This window comes from Falco biarmicus, chromosome 1 (genome assembly GCF_023638135.1).
Source record: "Falco biarmicus isolate bFalBia1 chromosome 1, bFalBia1.pri, whole genome shotgun sequence".
NCBI lineage: Eukaryota > Metazoa > Chordata > Aves > Falconiformes > Falconidae > Falco > Falco biarmicus.
The window spans coordinates 20,301,115-20,328,737 of record NC_079288.1 but is presented as its reverse complement, the minus strand read 5'-3'; the positions used below and the strand labels follow the sequence as shown (position 1 = coordinate 20,328,737).

The 27,623-nt window shown below is 42.5% G+C and overlaps 2 protein-coding genes across 4 annotated transcripts in view; one reads left to right on the top strand and one right to left on the bottom strand.

The window, feature by feature from the left end:
* The first annotated feature begins 155 nt into the window (after positions 1–155).
* Positions 156–24,961, top strand: YWHAE (tyrosine 3-monooxygenase/tryptophan 5-monooxygenase activation protein epsilon). The gene is made up of 6 exons (XM_056353683.1): positions 156–355; positions 12,151–12,350; positions 17,875–17,981; positions 18,816–19,022; positions 19,838–19,974; positions 24,035–24,961. The coding sequence occupies exons 1-6, from the start codon at positions 292–294 to the stop codon at positions 24,085–24,087; spliced, it is 768 nt and encodes a 255-aa protein (XP_056209658.1). The 5' UTR covers positions 156–291; the 3' UTR covers positions 24,088–24,961.
* The window catches only part of MYO1C (myosin IC), a 58,894-nt gene continuing 55,748 nt past the window's right edge, over positions 24,478–27,623 (bottom strand). For all 3 annotated transcript variants that reach the window (XM_056353419.1, XM_056353429.1, XM_056353437.1), the window contains one exon: positions 24,478–27,241. In XM_056353419.1, the coding sequence (XP_056209394.1) occupies positions 27,215–27,241 (27 nt within the window). In that variant the 3' untranslated portion in view covers positions 24,478–27,214. The remainder of the gene's footprint in view (positions 27,242–27,623) is intronic.

Below are 27,623 nucleotides of genomic sequence, written 5' to 3'. Positions count from 1 at the left end.
CCACAACCGGGCGGGGGAGCGGGCAGCTCCGGCCCCGCCACCCCCGGGCTGCCGGCGCCTCACGCCGCGACGGCTCCGGCCCCCGCCTCCCGCCCGTTGCCAAGGAGCCGCCGTTGCTATGGGAGGCCGCAGGGCGCATGCGCTCACTTGCGGAAGTGCCCGGATGCAGCGGGAGGAGGTGCTGCCGCCATATTTGCCCGGAGAGCAGCGAGCTGGTAGCTGCTGAGCCCCCCAGACCCATCGGCTTCCATCCGCCCCGTGCAGTCCCCGACGCCGCCCCGCCTGCAGGACATGGACGATCGGGAGGATCTCGTCTATCAGGCCAAGTTGGCTGAGCAGGCTGAGCGCTACGATGGTGAGCGCTGGCTAGGAAGGCCGTGCAAGGCCAAGGGGAGAGGGAGGGAGGGAGCGGCCACAAAATGGCGGCTGGGCGGGGGAGGGGGGGCAGGAGTGGAGGAGGGGGGCACGGACAAAATGGCGACAGGGAGCGCCCCAAGGGGCTGGTGGAGCTGGGGATGGGGGCCCTGAACGAGTGGGTGGCTTGGGCCTGGGCGGGGCCCTGTTCGGGGGGCGGTGGCGGCAGAAGCCGGGAATAAAATGGCGGCCGCGAAGGGCGAGTCCCGGGGGGGAAGGGGAGCCGCCCCCGCCTCGGGGGGGCCCCACAAAGAGACCCCGCTGCCCCTCACCGCACGGCTGGCCGGCGCGGCTGGGGCCGGTGCCGTTCGGGCCGGGCCTGGCTTGCCTTCGGGCCGGGCCTGGCGGGGCTCGGCGGCGTGGGGCTGAGGGCGGCTCGCCGCAGACAACGCCCAGTGCCGTGCTCTCCGGAAGGGGGGTGCCCGGCTCTCCTGCCCCTCCGAGGGCCACGCTGGGGGGGGGGGCTTGGTCGCCGTCTTGGCTCCCGAGGGAGGGGGCTAGCGCTTTTCTTTCTCTTCCTTTGCCTTCGGTTGGAGATACTGCTGCCCCTGGCAAACCTAGAGAGAGTGAGCCCTCACCCTCGAGGGATCGAGTTCTGATGCTTCATCGCTTAAAGAAAAAGCATATGCTTTCATTATGTGGTAGAAATTACTACAGATCACTTTACTTTTCCAGCATCGTCTTTTCATCCTTTCCCCCCTGTAAGTTTGCACGCTATGGCTGATCATTTAATATCTGCGGAAAAAGTGGTAGAGTGGAGGAACTGGCAACCCTGGATGGTGTCTCTTGCCCCCAAAATGTCTGTCTTGCGACTGTTCATTTAAACATGTTTCATTTGCATATAATAGAAAGGGCCTTCAATTTTCTCAATGATGTTACACTTCTGGGACTGTTACTTTTGCCCTAAGACTTTTCTGTTTGTTCATTCAAAGTGCAATAAATACCCTTGTATATAAAAAGTGTGAATGCAGTTACACTTCATTTAGAGGTAGGAGGGCACTCCAGATACTTTCTGTGTGTAATCATAGACAACATGACCAAGTTCTTGCCAAATGACATATTTTTTTACTTGGAAAGCTTCTTATAACATTGTTGCAAAACACCTGAAAAATGCATGTTTTGGGGAGGAAGTAGAAACTACCAACAGAAAAGGAAGGTCTAAATAAGGTTCCCTTCCGTGACAGTTTTGGTAAGGAAATAAGGTAGAACTTTGAATCCCACTAAATGAGGGGAGTCAGACAGTCTCCATACTAATGGTAAGGACTTACAGAAAAAATTGACCCTCAAAAAACAAGATACTGGGGTACAGCTTAATTGATTTGGGTGGAGGGGCGCCTGCAATTCCATCTTCCCCAGTAAGTCTGCAACTTCTGCAGAGGGTTTTGGTTTTTTCAGTGTCTTAACTGCCTGCCCCAAAGGGTATCAGATGGGCAGGTGCACTTCCCCCTGACCCTCAGTCCCAGTTCCAGCAGCATTCTTGGAGTTGGTTTGGCGAGTAGGGAGGAACGGATTCTCCACCTGGTATGGATGAGTCGGTGCAACTGAAAAGTGTTGGCTTTGGTTTGAGTGGAACCCCAGGTTGGATTCTTAGCCAACGTCCTGGAGGATTCATCATCTTCGGGAGCTTTTGAGGCATGACTTTCTCTAGTGTTCTCTTGAGTCGGTGGTAAATCAGTAATTGGACTCTAGCCCATTGTAGAGATCTGAAGTGCAAAACAATCAGACTTCCTGTCAGCTAATAAAAATTGATTAGCAGGGATTGCCTTGGTGCAGCATTTCCCTTGATGGACTTCTAAATTCTGCCAGTATCATGGATGTTTGCGAACAAGCTGGCTAGACGAAGATGGAAAAGACTTCTCATCTGTATTGCTTCTGAATGGTAATGAGACTTAGCATTTAGGAGGGAGCACTAAACTTAAAAGTTGTCATGTTTAAATCAATGCTGTGAGGTTTAGACTTCCAAAGTTTGTTTAGAATAAAGTTGGGTAAACATTTAAGGTGCACCCTCTAATTCTGCTAGTTGTTCTAAATTCATCTTCATATCTGTCATGTCCATGGCCTGGAATAATAGGTGCTGCAGATCCTGTTTAAGCAGCTAACTCTGTATTGTTCAGCTAAAACAATTAAAAATTGCTGCCATAATTTGTTCTTGCTTACATGAAATACTGCGGCTCTACCAAGATAGTTCAGACTTCTTAATAATTCTATGAACAGAATTGCTTGGGAAACAGTATGGTGAAAGTGTAAGGTATTATTAATTTTGCTCTTCCGTTTGATCTTTGAGATAGGTGGTCATAAGGTCACAGTTATTAATTGGCATGTAAAAAATGGTGCGATGGTAAGTACTGTCTGCAAATACATTGGAATGCAAATCTTGTGTAACGATTATGTGTGGCATGACAGTTTTTCTGTTTGATGTTAGGATACCATTAAGTTCTGGTCCCATCTTCTTGAGACTCTTAAAGTGGTGTGGTAGTGGGTTTTTATGTATGGTTCATAGCTTTTATAGGAGCACTTGTGGTGGGCATCTAACTAGCTTCTTTGGTGTTGCTTACCTGACAGACTTAACAGAATTTATGAAGTTCTGGAAGCTGTATTTGTGAATTGTTGGAAGTCTAGTCCTGTATCTGTATTCTTTTCAGTCTGTTGGCTCAGATTAAGGGACAACTTTCTAGGTACTTCTGCAGTGTAAGTAGCACTTAAGCCCTGATCTCTAGAGATATTAAGAGATTTGAGTGTCTGACTATCTTCACAGATCTACTTAGGCATGTCATGACAAATCACAAAAGGCCAGGAAGCTTACTTATAATACAGGAAGCTTTGTAAGAAGTCTCACTTACTGCTGTTCCTTCAGAGACTATTATTAATAGAATCATGTGTAACTATAAATGTGTGTGGTTTTTTTTTTAATAAGCAGTTGGAGTAGGTAACATTGGTTTCTGAAATTACGTTGAATTCTTTATATCAAGAGAATGTACATATCTGGATTCCTGTAGACTGGTGCTGAATGTTGAAAACGGTTCTTCATTGTGGAAGCTAGGTAACAGCTTTCTTTTAATCAGGTGAGAAACATGCTATGACACAAGATAGGCTGTGAGCAGATAACTTAAACTCTAAACAGCAGTTTTGTACTACAGGTCTTGAAGTATATGACTTCAAATTTACATACAGTATAACTTCAGTAAGGTGAAATAGGTGGATTTCCACCCCACCCAGCCCCAATAAAAAGTCAAGTTACAGGATAGAAAACAAAAAAAAACCCAGATTTGACAGCTCTCTTGACTCCAGTACAGGAAGCTAACAGCCGACTCTTATGTTCTTATGAATTGTCTATCAGGGAAATGAGTGTTTAAGGCAGTAAGGTGCGCAGCAGTGGACTCAATTCAAGATTTGAACCAGTTTTAGAAAAAAACTTTGTCATAGTAACAGGTCTTGAATTTACAGCTTAATGAGGAATCAGTAAATTAAGTCACAAATTAGAATTTAAGTTGCATATTCATTTCAGTTTGCAGAGGACCTCTCCTTTTCAGGCAAATGTCAGGCATACTTAGGTTTTTTTGTTTTGTTCCCCCCCAGGTGGTTAGTACTTACATCTGTCTGTCAAAGATCTTACTGTTCTGGTGACATGGGATACGACTGTTCTCTTTGTCTGTGGATTGGGTAGGTGTGAAAATGCTAAAAGTCAGAAAAAAAAAATCTCAGCATATGCCTAAGAAATGTACGAATCCAAGAGGTAGACAGAGTATGGCCCAGACAGTGTTGGAGGAATTAGATTGTTAATTTTTTTAAGTGATAATTTTTCGTGTACTGGTCCATAAAAATAGACTTCTGATCATGAAGAGTTGTGTGAGAGAGGACTTCTTTCTATAATGGCCTTTTTGAATCTCCTGAGGTACCAAGAGCAACCAAAGGAGACAAACATCTACAAGTAGATCATCTGGTTCTCTGTAAGGAGTCCAGAAGCTGAGTTGATGTCCATTACAGTTGAGTATGCCTGAGTACTTGTATTAGAAGATTACTTAGTAGCAGATGTCAGTCAAGCAGAGAAATGTATGATAAGGCTCAGTCTTTAGTTTTGCCTGTGTGTGCTTTCAAACTAAATGTTTTGGTACAAATACTGGAGAAACACTCTTCCTCAGAAAAGCGTATGTTGACAGCTTGAAGAGATGATAGTGATGACTTAGAAATCATGTTCTTGTTGCAAGAAAGACTTGTGATGGTCCACAGGATTGATTTTGGAGAAAATACCACTGTTGATTCGGTAACTTGGCCTTAATCCATCTATTTCTCCAAGTGCATAAAGGTACAAGTATGCTTTGTAGAACTGTATGTTGCAGAGTCATGCAATCAAACGTTGGAAGTGTCGTGGCTGCACCAGCCATTATAAACTTTCTATGAGGAATAGCAGTATAACCTGGTGCTTTCTCCACAAAATCATAGTGTAAGCCACTGTGCAGGATGGATGTTCTTTGGTATTTTTGTTTCTCCACTACCTGTTGGATGTCTTTAACTTCTGGGATTATAGTTGTTAGGTTCTTTTATCTCATTTGTTTAAAAGTTGTACATTGTGGTAAGTGTGGCATGCCCTAGACAGGAAGCTTAAGATGGGATTATCAATTTTTGTTACCTCAGTAGCTGCACCCTGCTTCTGATTGCCTGTAATAATCTACTCGGGGTGCTTCAGGCATGTGAAGACCTCAAAGAAAAATTGCAGGAACTTTGTGTAAGGTTGTGTTCATTTTATGCTTTTAGAAGCTAAAGATGCAGTGCTGCAAAGTGGGGTGAGCTAATCTGACAGCTCACTTTTGAAAGAGGGATGTCTTCTCTTCCCTGACTTTGTCATGCTTACTTGGGTTCTAGTCTGACCCTTAGAGCCAGTTCAGTTCTCTAAGTGAGATTACTTTCTGAGTATTTGTGTTCTGAGCTGGTGACCTGATTCAGCCAGTTGAGAGGTCAAAGAAGTGTTGAGCTGGCATGACAGAATAGATAGGCAGGTGGCTTTCCCTTCTATCAGTATCTCCCTGCAAGGTGCTGCACTGGTTTAGCCATCTCGTAAGTCTTCCTTGCCAAATGCAGCATTTCTTAAGAGAACAGGAAAACTTAATGTGGGCAACGTAATAGTGTGCTCAGAAGACGAGTTCCTAATGGATGAAAAGATGAGCCCTACCTTCTCTTGGCTTGAATCTGGAGCTAATTACTGTAACGTCCAGAGTGGTGGCTGCTGATGCCAGGTGGAGGCCTTCAGTTCTAGGGAAAATGCAGTCTATGGGCATGAATCTTCACAGTTAACGCTCTTGACTTAATGAGGGAAATACGCTTGTCCCTATTTCTTCAGGTCTTTTTTTTTTTTTTATCTCTGTGTTTGTTCTTACAGGTTTGCTACTGCTACTAAGTTAGGAGTTACTATTTGCTTCCATTTTTCTGGATCACTTGGAAACATTAGCGTGCTTCCCAGCACAGATCACTGTGTGATTCCACTGGTGATGCTTCTCCATTCTGAACACCTGAGTCTTATATTCATACCCTGTTTCCTGTCTTTCAGCCATATGTTTATCCATGTGAGGACTTTCCTTCCTATCCCATGGCAGTTGAGTTCCTTAAAGAACCTTGGGTGAGGGACCTTGTCAAATGCCTTTGGGAAATCCAGGTAGATTATATCATCATGTCTTCCTTGTCCATATGCTTGACTCACTCAAAGCATCACAGTAGATTTGTGAGGTGTTATTTGCATTTATAGAGGGCCATGCTCTACAATATGGTATTATTGCATATAGCCACTCATTTGGGTTTTTTGTGTAATTCATGTTAACGTGACCCCTTGTGAGTGTTAGGTTAATGGCTCTGTAGTTCCTCGTGTCTGCTGGAATCCTTATTGAAAATTGACGTAATGTTAGCAGGTTTGTGTTTGCTGCTGCTTCTAAAGTCTTAACTGAGAGACTGTACACGGTTTAGGATCAGATGCTTTATTTTGAGTTCTTGTGACTTGCTACTAATCTTTCATTCATTGCAAGAATGAACAAGTACAAGACTAGCACTTGTACCGAGTCATCTGAATGCTGGTTATGGTGCATGATCTTCTGTGGTGAACACATGTGGGAAGATTGTGTTTTCTGCTATATTCTCCATGTCCTCACATCACACTGGATGCTCATTTGCAGCTTTTAGCTCCTGAAATAGATATGAGCAGCAGCTTAGAAGCTTGAAGATCTTGGTCTGCTTTATTCCCCTTAGATAAGGGGAATGAAAGGGATTAAACTTAAAACACAACTTCAGTTTTCTGAAGTGTTGTGCTTCTGTTACTGTTAACTTCGTAGCATTTAAGAATGGCACCGTCTGGGTTTTCCTGAGGTTCATTTTGAGGTGAGCCTTCAGTATGATGACCATCAAGTCACCTCCATCCCACCTTTATTCAACAAGCTCTTTTTCTGTTCTTATTTTAACAAACTTTTTCACTCAAGTAGTTCCTCTTTTGGAAGTTAAGCACACCACTAACAGATGTTCTAGCTTTTTGTTTTTCCTATGGTAATGTTGAACCACTGTGCTGTGGTGAGGGACAGTTAGTTACTTAAGCAATAAGGTTGAAGTATATTCTGTGTATTGTTTAAAATCAGGGGTGCCCTGCTGTAAGCTATATACCTAGATGCTTCATAAAACAAATCAGATTCTGTAGCATCACAGTTCGTGAGAGGCTTAAGCACTACATGATACCTGAATTAGAGGTTGCAAATACTGTAGTCTTGCCCCAACACGTTCTCTTCCGTGCATCAGCTTTGTTTAGGCCAAGTAATTTTTGTTAGAAGCACAAACTTTAATGGAACTGTTGAGATACTGGCTACTTGGTATGGTCTGCTGTTTCTTAAGCTTTGAATCCTATATTGGGAGGGATTTTAGTCTTTCCACTAAATTTGCTGTACATCACCTGTTTCCATAGTTCCTTACATAGGGACATCTGGGTTCCCCTGAGTTGCTTGGTTTTCTAGAGTTTGAGGAGCAACAAGTACTTAGTTTCTTTTATTTGTCTGATAGAGGGGCATTTGTTACTCTGTGACCAGGTAAGTTTCCTTATCAACTGTGCCCTTGGTACAGATTCAGTGGGTTGGTCCCTAGTAGATGGTTATCAAATACGTGCTTCTCAACAGTTGTAAACTTCCCCATTTACTGCTTAGTTTTAGAGTAAGGCATAATCTTTCTTTCCTGTTAAAAGAAAACCCCCTAATTCCAAGTCATGTACCAGGCTGTTTTAAAGATCTTTTTAGGTAGCACTTGGTGTAGTGGCAACAACTGTCCAGATCCTTTGTGCTTTATAAGCTAGGTGTGCACGTTCCTACTATTAGTCTGCAGTGGCTGGAGGTGAGTCAGCAATGTTTGCAGTAAGGAGCCAAGCATCTTACCGTAGTAGAATACAGGAACTTAAAAAATGGCACAGGCGTTATTAAAGTTTTGTAGTGTGTTAGGTGGTTGTTCTGAGTCTCAGTTAAATGCCTTTTTTCCGTAAGAATATACAAACCTGGTCAGACCAAATATGTATTTATTGTATTTCTTATAACAACCAACAGCGAACGCCTGGGGAAGGACATAAATCTAGGGCACGTGTGTCACTCTCCAGAATATTCCCCTGTCCTTCCACACTTTGCGCTTTCAGGATTTCCTGCTCTGGTGATGGCATGATCTGACAGTAGCATAATAAGGTGACAGCCACAATCAACTTAACTTCTTAAATTACAATTTCTGTCTTTTTGAATCTTCATAACACTACTATTTCCATAATGCAGTGTAAGCATCTCTGGGTAGTGTATGCAATGAGTTGTCATTACTGAATAATCCTCCTTACTGAAATGTAATCTCAGACTTGTATTTTGTCTTAAGTGGTCTCTGAGCTTTTCACCTCCTTGTGGAATCTTCTAGATATGTAAAGCTGCACTTAGGATATAAAATATTCTGTTGGCAGTCGTAGATGGCTTTATTTTTGTATGGAATTCGTTTTCTATTGGAGAAGATGCAGATACGCTGTCCTCTTGGTTTTGTATTGCCTGGGTTCTTATTCATCAGGCTTAAATTTTCAGGTCTGGATTATGACTTTAGTATTATGCACATACCTTGGTCTTCCACAGTATTTTGTCTAGTTGAAATACCAGCCCAGATTTCTGTATTGTAGGTAAAATTGGGCTCTTTACTAAACCAGGACCTTTCTCCTACAGCTTTGTGAGTAGGCTGATAAGTCCCTTCTTTTTGGGGTAAGATAGTTGCTGATGGGTGCGATTCTAATTGCTGGTTGTGTATTTAACTAGTAACAGGAATAAGATTTTGAAGGGAAGGCCTTCCAGTTCCTTTCATCGGTGTATTGACAGAGTCCCTAGTCTGAAGAGTTGGTGGACTTGAGGGTTTTGGGTTTCAGCGCAAATGAAGAAAACCTCAGGTGGTCCCCCCACCCCCCAGCATCTTACTCTTGGTGGCTCTCACCTGGCAAAAAGTATTGTTAACAACTCATGGTCATAAAAAGTGTTGAGGTTACAAGGCCTCTTTTCTGGTGGTAGTTCTGAGCAGTTGACTGCTTTCTTTTGGCACCATTATTTCCATGATTATGGTGGCTCTACAAGAGGGTGGTTATTGACCTTCTTTGCAGAAGACTAAAGGGATGCTTGGGGGCTAATATGTATTGACAGGTTCTGCTTCTTGAAGGACTGCGTCTGAGGTATGCCTTTGTAAAAGCTGTTACTCGGCTTAAATTTGATTTGTCCTCCAGTGCACAGATGCGTTGGACCTCTGTTTCAAGGGCTTGTAGATGTTTAGGCTAGCAGTGGATAAAATCCTGCAGAAGCCAAGCAGTTGATTACATTTGTAGTGAGGTGTTTGAATGTACTCTTTGAATCGGTTACTTGTTTACAGGGAACAGCAAGTCTTCTGTATAGTGTTTTCATTTCAATGTAAACAGTAGACAAATCTGTTTCTAGGGTAGAGATTATGAAGGAAACCTGTAGCACAGTTGGGCAAGCTAGCCCCTTTTTCCTTGGTTTTCCTGATACATGCCAGATGATCTTGGAAACTGTTACTGTATGTGTGTGTTAACCTCCAGGCTGTAATTATTACATGCGTTTCGCTGTTTATTGTGTAAGAGATAGGTATGAATAGTTTTTTTACTTCATGAGAAAGCAGGTTTTCTACAGAAGTATTGTAGTGCGTACATAGTATGCCTGAAGTGCTCTGTAGCTAATCCCAATGGATAAGGCACAGAAGACTATAAATGTTTTAAAGTAAAGCCAGATCTTCTGTAATCTGTGCATTGCTGTATGATGGTTAGAGACTGTCAGTAGGTTGTACAAGGCTACCTCAGAAACCTGCCCGTTCCAGAGAAGGTATTAATGTTTCTCAGTTTCCTCTGGCTTTCATCACTTCAAAGAAAATCTAATGGGACAAAGTTAGTGCGATCTTTGTTAGTTAAGCTTGCCACATACTGAAACACGTGTGTTTGATTAATAATGGTCATACTGGGTCAGACCAAAGATCTTCAGAGTGGTGGGGATGCCTGGGAGTGAGCGTCATAGATGAATAGTATGGCATGACTACCCTGCCTTTTTCTACACTTTAAATTATTTGTGTTTACATAGAGGATATCTCTGCAGCTCATGAACTTACACAACTGACGGTTGAAGGAAGGGCTGTACGTTCACAAATACAGTTTATTTCTTAAACTACAGATGTAGTGCAGTTTCAGTTACTCTTAGCTGAGGGCAGTTAAACATTAAGCTTGAAGATGAGCCCTCTGTTCCTTGCTGGAGCTTCGCAAAGGTTGGCAAGTCACAGAGACTTGCAGTCTTAATTCACATTTGTCGTCTTTGTTCACAAAAATTAACAGTGTCAGGCATGTTATCTTGGGTGTAGCTCTGATGTTTTAAGAAACCTCAAAATATGAGATGGCTTAACTTGTATAACTTAAAAAATTTACAGCTGTGCAGTAAGTTTTTTGTTTAGAGGTAGGGGCATCCTTCTGGAAACAAGACACGGTGCTTGCAGTAGTTACAATAGTTACAATATTCTATTTATTGCCTTTAACCTAGCTAGTTTAAATTACAAGACTGCATGCTTATGTTAATACTAACTATGTACGTAGTGTGGCAACTCCTGGAGTCTTCAGTAAAAACAATTCACAGTTTTGCAGTAGTACAGTGGTGTTTTGTAAAACTTACAAAAAAAATCCACTAAGGATTTGTTTACTTTCTGTGATTTGGAGAAGCAAAATCTAGTGGGAGAGGAAGAAGGTTTTTTCCACTTCTGCTAAGAATGGAGCTGCTATAAAATTTTGTCCTACACATGTGGAGACCTGTTGGAGACTGATAACATTGTTCCTGCCAGGGAAAAAGATTGTTTCCATTGCTGAAATAGCTTATGCCTGTTAAGATTGTGAGTTTTGGCGCCCAAGGAAAAAATTGACAGTTAAGCTTCATTAGATTCCCATTGCTTGTGCTGCCATGACACAGCAGGACATAAGGAAGTAAAATGATGGGGGAGGGATGATGAGTGGGCAAGGTAAATAGGCCGCAGCACAGTAAGGCATATTAGGGGAGGCGTGGCCTAATAGCATCATTGTGCTTTTGGCAGAAGCTGAATGTGTGGTTCTGGTGTCCCTCTATCTGGCAGATAGCTATGAAACGGTTGTGTTGAGTAGACTGGGTAGCTGGGGTTTAGTCCCATTCATTAATGGTTGTGTTTTCTGTCTGTTGGAATCCCGCCGGTTCTAGTTTCTGATGAAGCTGAAAGATAAATGGTGAATGAAGTGAAGCACTGTGTAGCAGGACAAACCCTACGATTCCTGGGTGTTTTGTACGGGGCTCTCAGTTAGTGTGTACTTCACGCTTTTCAGCTTCTGTTTTTCTAATATGTAATTGTAATGTGGTTAGGTAATGAAAGGATTGTGCCTTCCTTAAGTGGTTCAGGCTTTTGCTTCCACTTGAGTGAGTGTAGGAAAGCTGTGTTTCATAATAATAGTTTTAACCTCAGGTTTAGAAGTCCTTATCAAAAGGCTGAAACTGTAAATATAAATTAATTTATAGTTTGTTAATTTTCAGTCTACATAACTGCTTGGCATGTGTAGATACAGTTGCTCTGGGTGTCCTCAGGATGACTTGTTTACTTCTCCAAGTTATCTAATCTTTCTTGGTGGTTCCTCCTGGAACTTTGTCTTGCTTCCCTAATAACAGTGCTCGTACTTACCTACTCTATTCAGATCTGAATTTTTTTTGGTTAATTACCATGTTACACTATTCCAGTTGACAAATCAGTGGAGCATTCTGTAAATCTTTGGTTTATCCTTACTGTGCTGAAAGCCAGGTTACATTTGGTCATGCTTTTCTTGCTAATGTCTGCCTTTTCTGAACCATTTTGAAGAACACGCATTCATGTAGGATTGTACTGATAATAGTTACTCACTGTGAAAAACGTGCTTGCTGCTAAATCCTTTTTGTCTGTCTCCTATATAAACAAACAAGAACCTCCCCTGAACTATCATTAAATAATTTTTTCAGGACCCTTGTCAAATGCATTTAAAAGAACATCAGATACTTCTTTTGTGCACGTACCCGTTGATTTGTTTGGAACACTCCAGTATGAAAGTGAGGAATAACTGTGCATGAAAGGAGGAGGGAGCCTGTTTTCATAAGCTATGGTGAATGTACAACTTCTGTTGAATGGTTTGAAAGATGCTGTAGATGTGAGAATAATTGTCTGACCTTTTTCTCCTAGAAATGGTTGAATCAATGAAGAAAGTGGCTGGAATGGATGTGGAGTTGACAGTGGAAGAAAGAAACCTGCTTTCTGTTGCATATAAAAATGTGATTGGAGCCAGAAGAGCTTCCTGGAGAATAATCAGCAGCATTGAACAGAAAGAAGAAAACAAAGGTGGAGAAGACAAATTAAAAATGATTCGGGAATATCGGCAAATGGTAAGATGTAGTTGGTGTTATGGAACATTAGTTATGGTTCGTTTTTGTTACCCTTGCCATAAACTGCCCTGGTATTCTAGACTGCCTGCGGCGTGGTGACCTGTAATAAGATGACAGTCTTGGAAGGATGAAATCTGTTCCTTGTTTGGAGAACAAATGTACTTGGTGATGGGGAGAGGTTGGGTGTTTTTGTGTAAACACTCAGAAGGGCCATAGACTCAAAGGAGAAGGGGAGGGTTTTTCCTTCAGTGTGTCTGTATATCTGCTAAGCTAACTACTGAAGTGTGAGGCTGCACCTGCTCAGGAGGCCTTTTTACCCTCCAACTTGACTTACTCAGGCAACTTTTGGAAAATTAACCATGTCAAAGGAGGTGTTTGGCTGTTTAGCTTCTACTTCTGATAAAAGTTGATTTGGATCATATAAACTCTTAACACTTGGTGCTATTGCAGTACTCTGTCCTACAGAGTTCAAAATATTAACATAGTTGAAATGCCAGTGGGCAAGGATCTTCAGTGTTCCTTTTGGTGTAGACAGGCAGTGTAAAGCCAAATGGCCACTTCCTTTGACTCCTTTACCTCGTCTTTTATCACTGTGATAGTTGCATTTCATGTATGTTGGCCTTGTTTTGTTACTTTTTTTCCCTAGATGAAAGCTTGGCAGGAGTTGCTGTAAAGTAAGAGCTTAGCAGTTGGGTGATAATGAAGAATAGTTGCCTAGTTCATCTTGTACAATTGGCAGACCTATTGTTAGCTCAGACAGCTATGTCTGTGTTGAAATAATTGCTGATATATTATGGCTTCTCTGACAGCATCTAGTTCTTAAAATGTAGATTTTAATTTTTTTAAATTTTTTTTTAAATTTTTTTTGTCCCTAAGCTGGTCAGTGACATTGATAGCAGTTAAATACATTTGAGATAAAGTACTCCCATGTTCCTGGGGATGGGGGATGCGGATATGTCATGGTCATTTCAATTTTGAAATTTGGATGTGTAATAACCTCTGGGGCCTTGCTATTTTCTCTCTCTTGAGAGCGAGAAAAATTGATCCACATAACTTCATGCTGAGTCTAGTCAGTCTGTGCAACTTTACCTAAAATGGAGAACTTGGAGCAAGCTTTGACCTTCATCGGTAAGGGCTAATGAAACCTTCAGCTATTAGAGCAGTGAGCTGTGTGTTCCCTGCTCCCCCTCCTTAAATGAGGTTTAGTCAGAGCAAGCATGCTGCCATACTATTTAAATCCCACACATTTCTGTAGAGACTTAATCTCCATTATTTGATGACAAGTGCCTCCACATGGTTCAGATCTTCACTTCCACAGAAACAGTGGAGTGTATTATATCACCTGGCACTGATTCATATACCACCAATGGAAATTATGTTGGCTTGGAAATCTTTTCTCAGGAATGGCTCTGGACTACTTTCTGTTGACTCAGAGTTTCTGTTGCTCCGTGGAATTGTTAAATGTTGTGAGTTTCTAATTTTGTGCTGGCGTGCTGATGGGATGGGGCTCTGCCAGTTACATACAGTCCCAAATACCATTTCTTGACGGGTGTCTAAAACCTTTGTAACAGAACATATGAAATGAGACAATAGCTATCTGTTGATTGTTTAAATTTGTATTGTACTGTATGCTTCCAGGTTTTTTGTACAATGTTTTGTGGATGGTTACAGTCTTCTGCCAAAGATCCTTCAATAGTGAAAAGACTTATCCCTTGTTTTTGAAAGGACTGCAAAAAAGGCACTGTGTTCTGCATCTTTCTTTACCAAGAGAGCAAGTACCATGCAGAACAGACTGCTTGGTGTAAGAAATAAGTGTATGGAGTCCTTGAAGTATCTTACCAACAGAGAGGCCACACGAAGTGCGGTGCCACACCAACAGTATCTTCAGCGGTTAAATCCTTAAAGGGAACAGCTGGCACTGTGGCCTTAGGTGGAGGAGTGCTGTGGCAAACTAATGTCGTTCTGTACTGGAGAAAGACGAGCTGTGTCTACTCAGCTCTAGCTTGAGGTTTCCACGTATGGTTTGTAGATGGAAGACCAGATCCTGTTTGTAGCTGTTGGGAGACTTCCTGTGAGTTAGCATCTGCTATAAGGAGAGTGTTAATGGGTTTGGCAAGATGGCATGGGAGCAGCAAGGGCCTGAAGAACTTACTGCAAAAGCTTGGATGATGCTTCTTGCTGTCTCCTGTCGCTGCTGGAACAGTAGCGCAGCTGCCCTGTTGCCATGCTCAGTACTTCTCTGAAGAGGTAAGGTGCAGTTCAGGCTCAGCAGAGTTATTATTATTATTGTGTCAACAAATACTGTTGTAGCATTTTTCAGGGTAAGTTCAGTGCTGTTGGGAGACCCTTCCCAGGCTTGAAAGGCTCTGAAGAAGGGGAAAAAACCCCAAACCCAAAATACGTGTTTAGGGACTGACAGGCCAAGTTTAAAGCACTGGGGAGTTGGAGAGAACCAGCATCTCTAGAAAAAACATCTCTCTCCTGCTACCAGAACCAGCTGTGACCTTGCTCAGCTCTAGGGTGCTGCTCGAGTTGACAGGGAAGCTGTAGTTTGTATGAAAGTAATTATTAGACAGTTTTGGTCTACATCAGTGTTTTTTAAGAGCTAAGTGCTAAATTATAATAACGTTTGGAGTGAGTTTGAGCTACTAGCCGGTGTGGCTTGGGGCAGAGCTCAAGGGATGACGGTGTTGTCAGCATAGGTTTGTTTTGGGGCTACACCAGGCAATACTGAGAGGTGATGGAAGAGGCCAGCTGTGTCTTTACTTGAACCACTTAGGACAAATGTAACAAAACACACATAGCCAAGGGGGAAAATGCCACTTACTTGCTTCCTTTGTATAGGCAGGCTGCTTTTCTGGGTCCTGTGGCCATTTGGGTATACAAAAGTGGAGCCCCTGGCTTTCTCATCTGACTGCATCTGTGTAGATGAGAACACACTGAGGCTCACGTTCCTCATCCTTGAGAGGATGAAGTGGTGTGTGTCTGCACATAATGCAGTTCACTCACTGGCAGGGCAACTGAATCCCTTCCCTAATAGCACAGGACGAGTATTCACCTTCCCTGTACTGGTCTCTATCTGTGGCATATGAGAAGTAAGTGTTTCTAGTGCTCAGACTTACAACCTGGGTTGTATTCTGGGGCAGCTGCAAGGTTCTCCTTCCTTTCTTAGAAAGGTTAGGCTATGAATTGGCATAAAGATGGGTGGTCTGCCTGTTAGTTTTGGCAGAGGTGGGAAGGAGGGAGGTTACAGGCTTTAGCAACTGTTTCCTGCTGTTCTAGTTTCATGTTGCATCTCAGTTGTGAGGTGCAGCTATTTTGGGGGCTACATATTAAAACAGGTCAAAGAACTAGTACAGGCTACCCTTCTGGTTGCTTCTAATAAGTTTCCTTATTTAGATCACCAGGTGGTTTACAAGCTTTTGTATCTGCAGAGCTAAGAACGTAGCCTGGAATCTGATTAAACGAGCACTGCCACTAAAATGAGGAGGTGGATCGGGGGGGCTTCCGTGCACCTATCGGAGGGAGCAGTCTTTCCTTGCTGGTCAGAGCCTGTCTGTCGTATGTGGAGCTGGAATGGTGTTAGACCTTAAACATACCTTTTCTCAATGTTCTGAACAAGCTTAGTGTGGGCTCTGTGCTGGCTTGCTGCTTTGCAGGGTTCAGGGAGCCTTGCTGTCTAGAACAGATCCTCTTCATAGAAGAACTTTTAAGGTTTTGTTGTGGGTGTGTTTTTGTTACGTTCTTAATCAACTTGAGATGCATTAAATCTTTAAACTAAGCTTGGTCAGGACATTTTACGTTGCCCTGGACAGTGGCTGATCTCTGGTAACTTGTGTGACTGATCCTTTAAGCAAAGCTGAAAAAGGTCTGTCTGAGATGAAATAGAAGTTTGTACATGTATGGTTATTTAACAAAAGAGGATTAGAAACTGATTTAATTCTTTGCAGTTTTGCTGAAGATCTCTCTGCAAAAGAAGTCATTGAAAAAGAGGATCAAGAGGAAAGAAGTTTGCAGGAACTGACTGCTGGCCAAAGGTTTTATAGCTTTTGTAGCCCAAGAATATATGAAGTAGATTCTTCTCAAGTGACCATATTTCAGCAACTTCCTTAAGCATTTGTCACATTAAGTATAGCATCTAACTTTTCCTCTGAATTTTAGGGTATTCTGACATTGTACATGAAATTTGCTGTAGACTTAATTTCTCTAAAGAAACTTTTGCACATCTGTTAAGTCACTTTGTACAAATCAGTATGTGTATGTATGTGCCAGTTGAACATTCATTTTTGGATCTATAATTTTAACAGCTTTGAGGATAGATGTGGTTACAAACCTTCATAGTTTGGGAGCTGTAGAGTGGTAAGAATATTACATGGCAAGAAAAATGCTTAAAGAAAGAAGGAAAAACAACTGTGTGGGTGGGAAGACAGTTAGGGGTAGTGGACCAAGCGGGGCTTCTCTTGCAATCCAAGACATGCAGTTTCTGGTAGAGTCTTGTAACTGATGTTGATGCCTTGCTTGAAAACCTCTACTTTGCAGTACACGAAAGTAGCTTGAGCCAGAGTTGTCTTCAGCTGTAGCTATGAAAGTTACTGCAAAATGACATGGGATGCTCAGACCAAGTTTGGCTTTGGCAATGTTGATGTCAAAAGACAGTTTTTAGCTTTTTTTGGGGTATGCTTAATTTCTTTGCTATCGGGTGTGAAACTTTGTGGTAAACCCTAACCTCATAGACCTTGCTTTGAAGGTGATGTGACCATGTTTTCAACTTTGGGTATTAAAATCCAATACCTGTTTTTAAATAAGGCTTTATATATTGGTTTTCTTCGGCCACAGATCTCACTGTTAGTGTTGATGACTTTTGCTTTTTCTCTGAGTTGCTGCTCTTTGCCTTTTTTGCTGCTTCTGAAGTGTGTATCTTCTGGAGTTTGTTTTCCTTTTGTATCCGACCTTTTTGTGTGCGCAGCATATCTTCATTCTGTTCTGATTCTCCATTATTTTTGTCCCAAGGCTCTTCCGTTAGAGCTTTGCCTCCCAAGTAATCACTAGAAACTTGTTCTGAAGGTGCCATTTAACTGGGGTGTGATGGGGTTTAGCAAATTTGTATTAATTACTTTCAAATTGTCCCCTTTGCTGTTGACACTTGTAGGGCAGCCTTCCAGGGTCAAAAACGTAAGGAATTGGGAGTTATGCAAGCCTTGCAGTAAGGAATTATATCCCAAGACAAACTTAATGCAACTGTCTAGCAAGCTGTCTTCCAGGGAATTTATAATTCCATTATTCAGTCACGTGTTTCATCATAATTAGTCTTTGCTTCTTTGTGTGCCAGCTAATTGTGCAGAACTGTTTTACTTAATGCACCTGTGGAGCAGCTGATATTTTTTTTTTTCCTTCTGTCTTCCCCCCCCCTTTGGATTTTTGTGATGTTGACTGTTTTGATACTTAGATATTTTTGAAATAGTTCTTAGTCTTGTGTGCTAACCTTGCCTCCTTTTTTCATTTTGTGTGTTTTTTTGTTTGCTAGGTTGAGACTGAACTGAAGTTAATCTGTTGTGACATTCTGGATGTACTGGACAAACACCTCATTCCAGCAGCTAACACTGGCGAGTCCAAGGTTTTCTATTACAAAATGTACGTATCTTCTTGTGAGGCAAGGACCTCTTCCTCTATCTGTACTAGAGACAGAAGGTAGCTATACGCGTGGCTTCTGCCCGCTCAACCACAGTAACTTCTAGAAAGAGGACAGTTCAGTCATGGCTAACAAATATCCCTTTTGGGCTACCTTTGAGGTGTTAGTGTCTGGATAGATTTTGTTTGGAGTGAGGTCATGAGAATTTAACACAAGCTGTTCTAACTTTCTGAATTACAACATAAAATCTAAATACTCTTAGATGTAAGAAACAACTGTTTAATTGAGCTAATAATGTAGAAATCCCATCCCTGCTTCAGTGTTTTGCATGAGCTGTACACTCTTCATAAAGAGAAGATTAGGTAGGCTGATAACTGTCATGTAGTCTCAACTTCAAACCTGCATTATCAAATGAAACTTGGTCATGAAGTATGTTGTTGTAGTCACTAGTTCGATGCATATTTTATACTTTCTGAAGCGTAGCTGAAATCTTGAACAGCAGAGTGTGCTTTCCCCTGTAGTTGAATCCTCTGTCCTTCAGATCAAAAACCTGTCTAGTTCAGCTACAGTTGTACAGAGACACAGTTTGATAATGGAGAAAGTAGTACTCTGATTTCCTGTACTCATGCAAGAAAATAAGCGAACCCAAACTGTTTGTTTTCTTGCCTCATGGCATAAAATCGACTCAAGTACTAATGCATTGTTGTCTAGGCAGTAGTTCAGCAGCAGTGTCCTTTGTGTGTGAATATATAAACATCAGTTTCAGAATTGAGCTGTTAATTTAGCAGCTGGTGGGGAAATGATGACTACCGACTTGTCACTGTTTCTGTTTCCAGGAAGGGGGACTACCATAGGTATCTGGCTGAGTTTGCCACAGGAAATGACAGGAAGGAGGCTGCAGAGAATAGCTTGGTGGCTTATAAAGCTGCTAGTGATATTGCAATGACAGAACTCCCACCAACACATCCTATCCGCTTAGGACTTGCGCTCAACTTCTCTGTATTCTACTATGAAATTCTTAATTCTCCTGATCGTGCCTGCAGGTAGGTAGTGACTGGGAAGGGGGGGGAAACTTAACGTGAATACCAAACAAGCCAGAAGTGGTTGCTACTTGAGTAACTGCTTTTCCTCAGTAGGATCGCTGGGCTGCCTGGCTTTCTTCCTGCTCTGGTAACTGATGACTTGCTGTGTTTGAGGTCAATTCGCTGGAAAGGTTTTCAACTTTGCCATTTGCTTTTGAGTCCAGACCCATTTGTTTTATCTGGAAGTAGATCACGTATGAGCAGCAGAATAGCGATAGCCTTGGATTGATCAGCTAATGGCAGTTTTAACAGCTTGCCATGTTAACTCTGTGCATGCCCTTGTCCTGCAAAAAGTGTGAGGTGATAGAACTTGCCTCTCTGGCTGTTCCACAAGGTAAGAGGGATCATGTTCCCAATTTCTGTGAACACATATAGAATGACAATAGCTCATCTGTCTGTAGGGGCTCAGCTCATATGAGTGCAGAAGTGGTGACTGAAGCAAGAGCCGTTCGTCTTATATTTCTGTCATTGCAGGTTATGTAATATTCTTTTTCAAGCTTTTAGCAGATCTTAATCTGTTCTACTACAAGACGTAGAAATACTCAATAAAACCAATATGCTTGAGTGAAAAGATTCTGAAGTATGCAAAGTGACTGCATTTGAAAATGAGAGATGTTTGGATGAACATCTAATCACTGTTGAATAATATAAAAAAATGTTACAGATGTCATGTAGCCAAACTAGAAGATAGGTGTCCTGAGGCACAGGTTCAACTTGCGTGCTTCCGGAGTCTGTTTAGCAATATACGTTAAATCTGACTTATTCTGTTCTTACAGGTTGGCAAAAGCAGCTTTCGATGATGCTATTGCAGAACTGGATACACTGAGTGAAGAAAGCTATAAGGACTCTACACTTATCATGCAGTTGTTACGTGATAATCTGACACTATGGACTTCAGACATGCAGGGTGATGGTAAGTATGTTCAGCTCGAAAATGCTGCTGTCTGCTCACCTCTGCCCAGGAACCAGAGCGTGGAAATGTAGATGGATTCGGTGTTTTACTTCTATCTTTCCTAGTAATTGACTCTCCTGAATTTCTGTCCTTTCTTAACACTGCCTAAGTTGTTAGGGGTGACACTAGCTGCTTTTGAGAAGCTTTTCAGCTCTCACTTGAAGGAGGTGTGGAGTAAGTAACATTAACCTTTTTCTTCTCCCCACCTGGCTGTTGAGGCATCTGTGATTAAATTAAATCACTGGTTTTAAAAGAACAGCTTGCTTGCTTTTATGGCGTGGTGTGTTCATCTGTGGTTGTCATTCCAACCAGATGTGAATTTCTAATGCAGGAGGAAGTATTGGAAATAACCTAGTTCCCCCCTTTTTTTTTTTCAGGACACTGTTGATATGTCTGTTGGTATTTTAGTGGAAGACTTGCTGCCCTCATACTAATCACTTCACCTTACAGCATTTTCTGTATCTTTTCCTCTCCTTATGAAGGATTAGGTACAAGGAGAAGAGGAAGAAAGGGAAAAGGATTTTGTAAAATACTTTGTTACAAAAAAAACCCCACAAAGCTTGGGGAAATATAATTTGCTGCTTGAGATGTTAAGTACTTTTATTTAATACACTCCCCAAACCGCTAGCTTGTGACGCCTGAAGTGGGCTACTGCCAGAGCAAATACTACGTATATTCCCTGGCAGTACCAGAGGGTGGGATGTTGATTGCTTTTGTTACTAATACATGGTAGTTAGTTAAATTTTTTATTTAAATTTTAAAAGGGTTTTTTTGGCTTACTGAGTGGACTTTTTCCTTTTATACTTTCCCATACAATGCTAAGCATAAATTTACTCGTTTGGGTTTTTGAAGTACACCTTTGCTATTTAAAAAGAAACTTGAGTTGTCTTCTGCAAAAATTACGTCCTGGAGAGACAGGTGGAAAGGGCTGACCTCCAAGTTTAAAGTCAGTCCTGTTTAAATTATGTTAGGTACTTAGACATGCACAGAAGCTTAAACAACATGGCTTTTTAACTTCTGATAGATACTGAGGGTCTTAAAAGTTTTTTGTAAGATGTTAGTTGAAGCGTGGCGATAGCCGTTATAGCGTGACTTCAGAGTACCTTATTGGTGTGTAGTGTCTGTTTGAAAGCAACTGTAGAATCTCTTTAACTCTACCAACTACCTGGTTTTGTGTAGGATCGATGGGTTTGTTTTAAAGTATTATTACTTGATAGCTTCCTGCTCTTTGCGTAGATCATGAGTATTGGATGTTGTATATCCTGTTTCAGCCCTATTTCTTTGGGCTTTTGACAGAACGGGGAAAGCTGTAAATGTGCAGGGCCTTGGCTTCTAGGTTACCCTGCTGCTTCCTGGTGCTGAAGTCTCTCGCCAGGGCCCACACCTTGCTTCTGAAGGTGTGAGGTTATCTGATAGCGCAGAAGCATGTGTGTGTGTCCTGGGTAGGTATGTACCGACCCTGCTCTAAATGCTGCAGGTATAATTGGATGCCTGCCTTGCCATGGTTAGGTGTTGGAAAAAGAAATTGCTTCCCAATTCCCACAATTGAAATAGGACCTTTTATTTTTCTTCTGTAACAGAGACAAATATTCTGGTGCTCTGTGGTAACACTGAGGAAGCCATTTCAGTGAAGTTAACGAGGCCAAACTGGTGTTACGAGACAGTAACATCTTCCAAAAGCTGCTTTATTTGCACGTGAGCTGACTAATATGCCTCATGTATTACAGAAGTTCAGGATTATTTACAGAGGCTCTTTATATTTCTTCTTGCATAATCTAGGTTGTAATTTCTCATTTCGTAATTAGCTCCATAGCATAGACAATAGATATTTTTGTTTTTCCTGAGGTATTTCAGATTTCCTGGTTACTGTTCATGATGCATGCCAGGATGATGATGATGATTACAGAATTCAAAACACTGTAGAACTCCTTAAAATAGTGGTGCAGTTCTCCAGGTCCACAGAAAGTATGGTGTCGATGCATATCGTTCAGACGTAGGTGCAAAATTAAGTTTTCTCATTTCCTCATCCCATGCTGATACGCTGGCTGGGTGCATTTAAAACTGTTGCTTCTAGAATTCTGTATTTCCAAAATGGGTAGAGCCTTTGTAGATTGGTAAAAGTTAATTGGCACTGAGCAAATCATCACTACTAGTAGTTTCCTAAGGGGTGGGGGAGACTTGAAAAAAGCTTGTTGTGTTTATTAAGCTTTTGCCTGTTTTTATTCCAGTTGTGTAGGTTGTAGAGTATGACTTTCTAAAATCAGGTGTTGGTCAGCTGCTGCACTTTTCCATCTCATTTACTCTATCTTTAACCATGTCATAGACGAGGTGTCGAGTTTATTTTCACGCTTGTAATGTCGTCTTCATATGATTCCTCTTTTCCCCTTCTTTCCTGCTGTATAGATTCCTAAAGGAAAGTCCAACTGTTCATTTCCTAAAAACTCTACTTTGTAAGTCTTCGTCATGGCTTAATGAACTTTTCAGCGTCAGTTTTCTTCTGATCACTAATTGTGCTTGCCTCTGTCACTCTCCTGCTGCTGATAAATTGCTTGTATCTTTGACTCCATTCCAGGGCTATGCAATGTTCTACCAGTTTGGGACCTGCTGGCCCTACCCAGGTCCAATACGCTTGACTAAGAGCCAAAGTAACTTACAAGTTTGGGAATTGAGCTGCGTACCTGGATGGATATTAAGAATATTTGGGCATGAAAAGTACTTTCACAATGGCCTGATAAAGGAGTATTTGCTTAAGTGCGTTGGCTAGAGCATGCTCAGATCTTCTTTTAATCATCTTCCTGGGTTAGGGCCTCGGCTTTCCTCTCTGAAATGAAATTTCCTATCTGTTAATGTAATTTTAAATGTAAGTTTTATTGTTGTTGGATGTCACATGTCTTGTGTTCCTAGGCCACCTCTTCCAAATCTACCTTGTGTTGCACCTGGTGATAATTCTGAATCTGAACATGCTCTGAGCAGGCATTCTGATGATACGCTGAAAGTCATTAGTCTCATTTGATAGGGTTTTATTGCAAATTAATTTTTTGAATGGGCAGTTTTTGTTTATCGCCCTTAAGAGAGTATCATCTCACATCATTAAAGATCATTGTAAAGAAAACATTTTTCCGTTTCTCCTACCAATTAAGTTAACTGTGCATGTGTTAATGGCACTAGCTGAAGTACGTTAAACTTTTTCCCGTTGCATTAGACGTCGGGCAAAGACATGCAGGAGGCATTGCATGCACCTCACCCAGGGGCAGCTGAAGTATAACCAAACACTTGCTACCGGAGGCTTTGTGGAGAGATTTCCATTTCACTGCATGTTGCAGCCTCGTTGAATAGGCCCAAACTGGCTGTTTTTCAAGAGAAATTAATTTCCACACTGTTTTCCTTTTAATAAACTCAAGTTGGGGTTTCTGGTCATGTTGGACTTGAAGTAGGGATGGTTTTTCATACTACTTTCGGTACCCTTAATAATATGTGCCATCAGTGTTAGTTTGTAAAACTGACTGCAGTACTTTGCTGTTGTTGAGACTTGAGTGGACGTGGGCAGAAAAAATTTTAATTTCTAAAAACTGTTTTGGTCTCACTTCTGTAGCTAGTGAATAGATGTCCTTCGGGCACTCGGGAGTAGAGATGAGGTTTTGGGGAAGCTGTTTTCCGATTTAATGGATGTTGATCTACAGCCATTCTGATGAATCGGCTCTTGATCAACAGGACCGGTCACATGCGCAGTGTCAGTTTTTTCGGGACCGTGGTTTGTTGTTTGTCCTTACAACAGAGTTCGTCTTCTAATGGCCTGTGCTGCAGTTCTGTATGAAATGTGATGGGGTGATTATGAGGCTTAATTTCCATGGAAACGCTTCACTCCCAAACTGGCTGTTATGTGAGTGTGTGTGTCATCTCTGCAAGTGTGTGAGCGAGCGTGTGTACTTGCATGAAACTATTAATCTCTAGATGATTGTTAAGCTGTTCTGCAGGTCTCGTCTTTTAGAAGTTGACGTCTTACTTTTAAACGCTTTTGTAGGTGAAGAACAGAATAAAGAAGCGCTGCAGGATGTGGAAGATGAAAACCAGTGAGACACAAAGGCCAACAAGAGAACCCATCTCTGACCACCCTTCCCCTTCCCCACAAAAACCCTCAGTGTCACTCTGAGAACCACCAAATCTGACTTTTACATTGGGTCTCAGAATTTAGGTTCCTGCCCTGTTGGGTTTCTTTATTTTTATTTTTTTTACACAGTTTAAAAGTTCTTAAAAGGCAAGAGTGAATTTCTGTGGATTTTACTGGTGCCAGCTTGTAGGTTCTTTAAGACACTAACAGGACTGCGTACAGGCTCTTTCAGCATTACTGTATTGTCTCCCGCCAGAAGTGGCGAGGTGGCCGTTAGAAGTGGATGTTACACCTGAAGGCCGTGAGACTTGTAGGCGAGAGATTTGTTACGGCAAGGTAGTGCGCATGTGGTGGCATTTTTCTTTTTTTTTTTTATAACTGTTTAAACTGAATTTTATACCAATGTTTAAACTTAATTGGGTGTTTAGCTTGAAGTTACAGGTTGCATTGGGACATCTATTGTAGTGGTTTTACTGTATAAAAACAAAAAGTTTCCAAACTGCTGAAATGTTGCTGAAAATCATGGTGCTGGTAACAGTTCAACAATCCGTGGCTGCTCATTCTTGCCTATTCTTTACTTTTCCTCAAAGCAGGTTAGCATTGAAGGTGGCATTGATAAGCCTGCATGCGTGTTCAATATTTTTTCTTTCTCCCTCCCCTTTCCCCATCTCCCTTCGCTCGCTCAACCTCTTTTGTTCAGTATGTGTAACTTGAAGCTAATTTGTACTACTGGATATCTGACTGGAGCCACAGATACAGAATCTGTATTGTTCTTACTGAAACACAGCATGGAATTAACATTAAACTTAAATAAAACAAACCTAAATTAAAAATGCCAAATATTACTATGACTTTCTTTTATATTTTAGTTAATTCAGCAAGGGTAACTTTCCTCTGTTGCTTGTCATTGGATCATTTGGAGGGGGAGAGAGAGGAGTAACAGCATTGTTCTGCAGACAGGAGATAAAAGTAAGATCCCAGCCCTGTGTGTAAGTAAGTAGAAGGGCCGTGAGCCCAGCCCTCTGAGGACAGCCCGCTGGGGTGGGGGGGGAGCCAGCAGCGCTTCGTGCCACATGCTCATCCTGCCCTGTCTGAATGCACGAGCACTTGTGATTTCCTTGGTGCGTTCTTCTCGCTTGCCCTTACAGTGCTCCTCAGCCAGTCCGGTTACATGGATGGAGAGAAGGGAAACACGTTATCTTTAATGTCCACCCTGCTTAGCCGATCTCCCAGAAATCTCTTTTCTAGGAATAACCTGTTCCTCGTAGCAGGGCTACCCTCTGTGCAGACAGATGGGCCCGGGAACCCAAGAGATTCAGCAGAGCTGGGTGACAGAAGGGGGCGGGGGGATCCCCACCCTCCCTCTCATAAAAAAAAAAAAGTGAATAAACGGTTTCTAAACAAAGACAAGGTGTAGGGGTGGGGGTTTTTTTGTAAAAATTTATTTAGCATAGTCTTGAAGAGGTTGTATGGTAGCGGATACAGCATTGTATAGTGTATATACACTCTAGCATATACAGCAGTGTGGTGTATATGTACTACAGTGTATACAGCATTCCAGGCCTGGGGCAGTTTGGTAACTGCGTCTTGTCAGAAACCAGAACGTCGGAGACCGAGCCGATTGTACGGGAGTGGCACCGTGGTTGGCGACGCTTTATTCGGGGCTTACTGTAACTTGCTGCTGCTGCTGCATCGGGATAGAGGTGGAACAGGCAGGACCGGTAAGGCGAGTGCGGAATGCACGGGGTGAGGCGGAGGAATGTGGTGTGCGGCCAGCAGGTGCCTGACAGCCGTCTGCCCTGTAGCTGCTGGGGTTCTGTGTTACATGAAGGTACCCGGTATTAACCTCTGCGATGCAGTCTGAGGCCGGTTAGTGTAAAAACCTGTATTAAAACCTGTATTCCTTCTAGCTGTGGGTTACGCTGGCAGCGACGCAGCTCGCTCGGCAAGGTGCTTCCATGCCAAGGAGCTGCCAGCCAGCTGGGCAGCGACAGCAGCGGTGCTGAGCCGGCCAGCCGGTCCTCTTTAAGGCAGTACTGAGAGGCGTGTGTCTAAACATCGGGGAGCTTTGTTGTGGGAACTCAAACTTCCAGTTATGCTAAAACCAAGAGGATAAAGCAGTGCTGAAGATGCTGCTCTGAGCCTGCTGAGCTGGGGGGAGGGGCAGCAGGGACTCCCAGGCAGGTGACAGGGTGGGAGGGAGGGCGTGCATGCACACCCTGTGGCCAAGGACCACAGCTTTCCTTACCAGCCTAGAGCAGCACAGAGAAGTGGTAACCTCTGCAGTTCGTATTACTTCTTGTTTGGATGTGTGGATACAAAAAAAATTCCTACAGTATAAAAATATCACTATAGAGCAAGAAATGGGACAGGTGACTTCAAAATAAAGGTAAGAGTCTCTGCATCCAGATCAGCGAAGAAGTTACATGATGGGTTTCTCAGGTTAACACCTTATCATCATAAACTAAAAGCAACAAAAATTCCAAATCTAAAACATAAAAGTTTCCACATCAACTCCATTTCTTGTAGTGCATCTCTCATACTCTGCTATAAAGTATTTACAGGGTTTTACTCTTTTACACAATATGGCTTTAATATATCGTAACACAAAGCATCAAAACGTCTTGGAGCAAAATTCTTCATAAAACATTCTTTCTGAATATAAAGTTTGGCATTTCATTAATTTGGCTGACAAAGCCGCAGGATTATTTGTTGTCTGGTTGTGCTTTTTGATGGTGACAAGCACAAGTTCTGGCCGTTTTCATCAGGGCTTAAACTCGTCAGTCAGAGCTACCTCTCCCTCAAAGCCCGGCCGAATGCGTTTCATGAGCCACGGTTTCACAGATGTCGCGTTGGACCCATGCGTTTGCCACTAAGGTAAGGAAGAGAAGGCCTTTCTTTTGCAACTCTCGTATTAAGACAAGAAAGCAAGATGTATTTTGTGGTTTTTCGGAAAGTGCAGGTCTTTGGTAACAATAAACAACATGAGCAAAGCGAGGAAGGAGCGGGGATGCTGCTGGGAACAACGTCCAGCCGATTCTATAGGGCACAGTCAGACGGATGGAGGAAAAGGTCCTGTCGTGGTACGTTTTATCATCGAGAATTCAGGCGAGGAGCGACCTGCAGGAGGAGAAGGACATGCTAGAAGGCGTGTTGCAAACAAAGACACCGCCAGCAGTTCTAGCACCTAAACACCTGTGAAGCACCGCAGGCTGGCTCCCGGAATGAACTGTTCCGCCACGGCGCGCCAGGTTTGCTCTGCTGGGAAGTGCTGAAGTTGCAGCCCCAGCAGGAAACGAGCAGACTGTGGCAGCTCAAAGGTGGAGAGGCCCACGGTGCTCTGACACCCCTGCTCCTGGGGTTGCATTGGAACCTCTTCCCCAGGCTGGCAGTACAGCAGCACCGGGCTGGGCTGGGCAGGGAGGGATGAAGCGGGACAGCGTCCCTAGGGATGGTGTGAAAAGGCTAGGGGGAAAAAATCAGGTGTGTTTCTTCATAGTCC

Excerpts from the sequence above, each read along its gene's own strand:
- YWHAE (XM_056353683.1), top strand. The coding sequence starts at position 292 with ATGGACGATCGGGAGGATCTCGTCTATCAGGCCAAGTTGGCTGAGCAG. Across the intron at positions 356-12,150 it reads GCAGGCTGAGCGCTACGATG|AAATGGTTGAATCAATGAAG; the intron begins GTGAGCGCTGGC and ends TTTTTCTCCTAG. Across the intron at positions 19,023-19,837 it reads TCTCCTGATCGTGCCTGCAG|GTTGGCAAAAGCAGCTTTCG; the intron begins GTAGGTAGTGAC and ends CTGTTCTTACAG.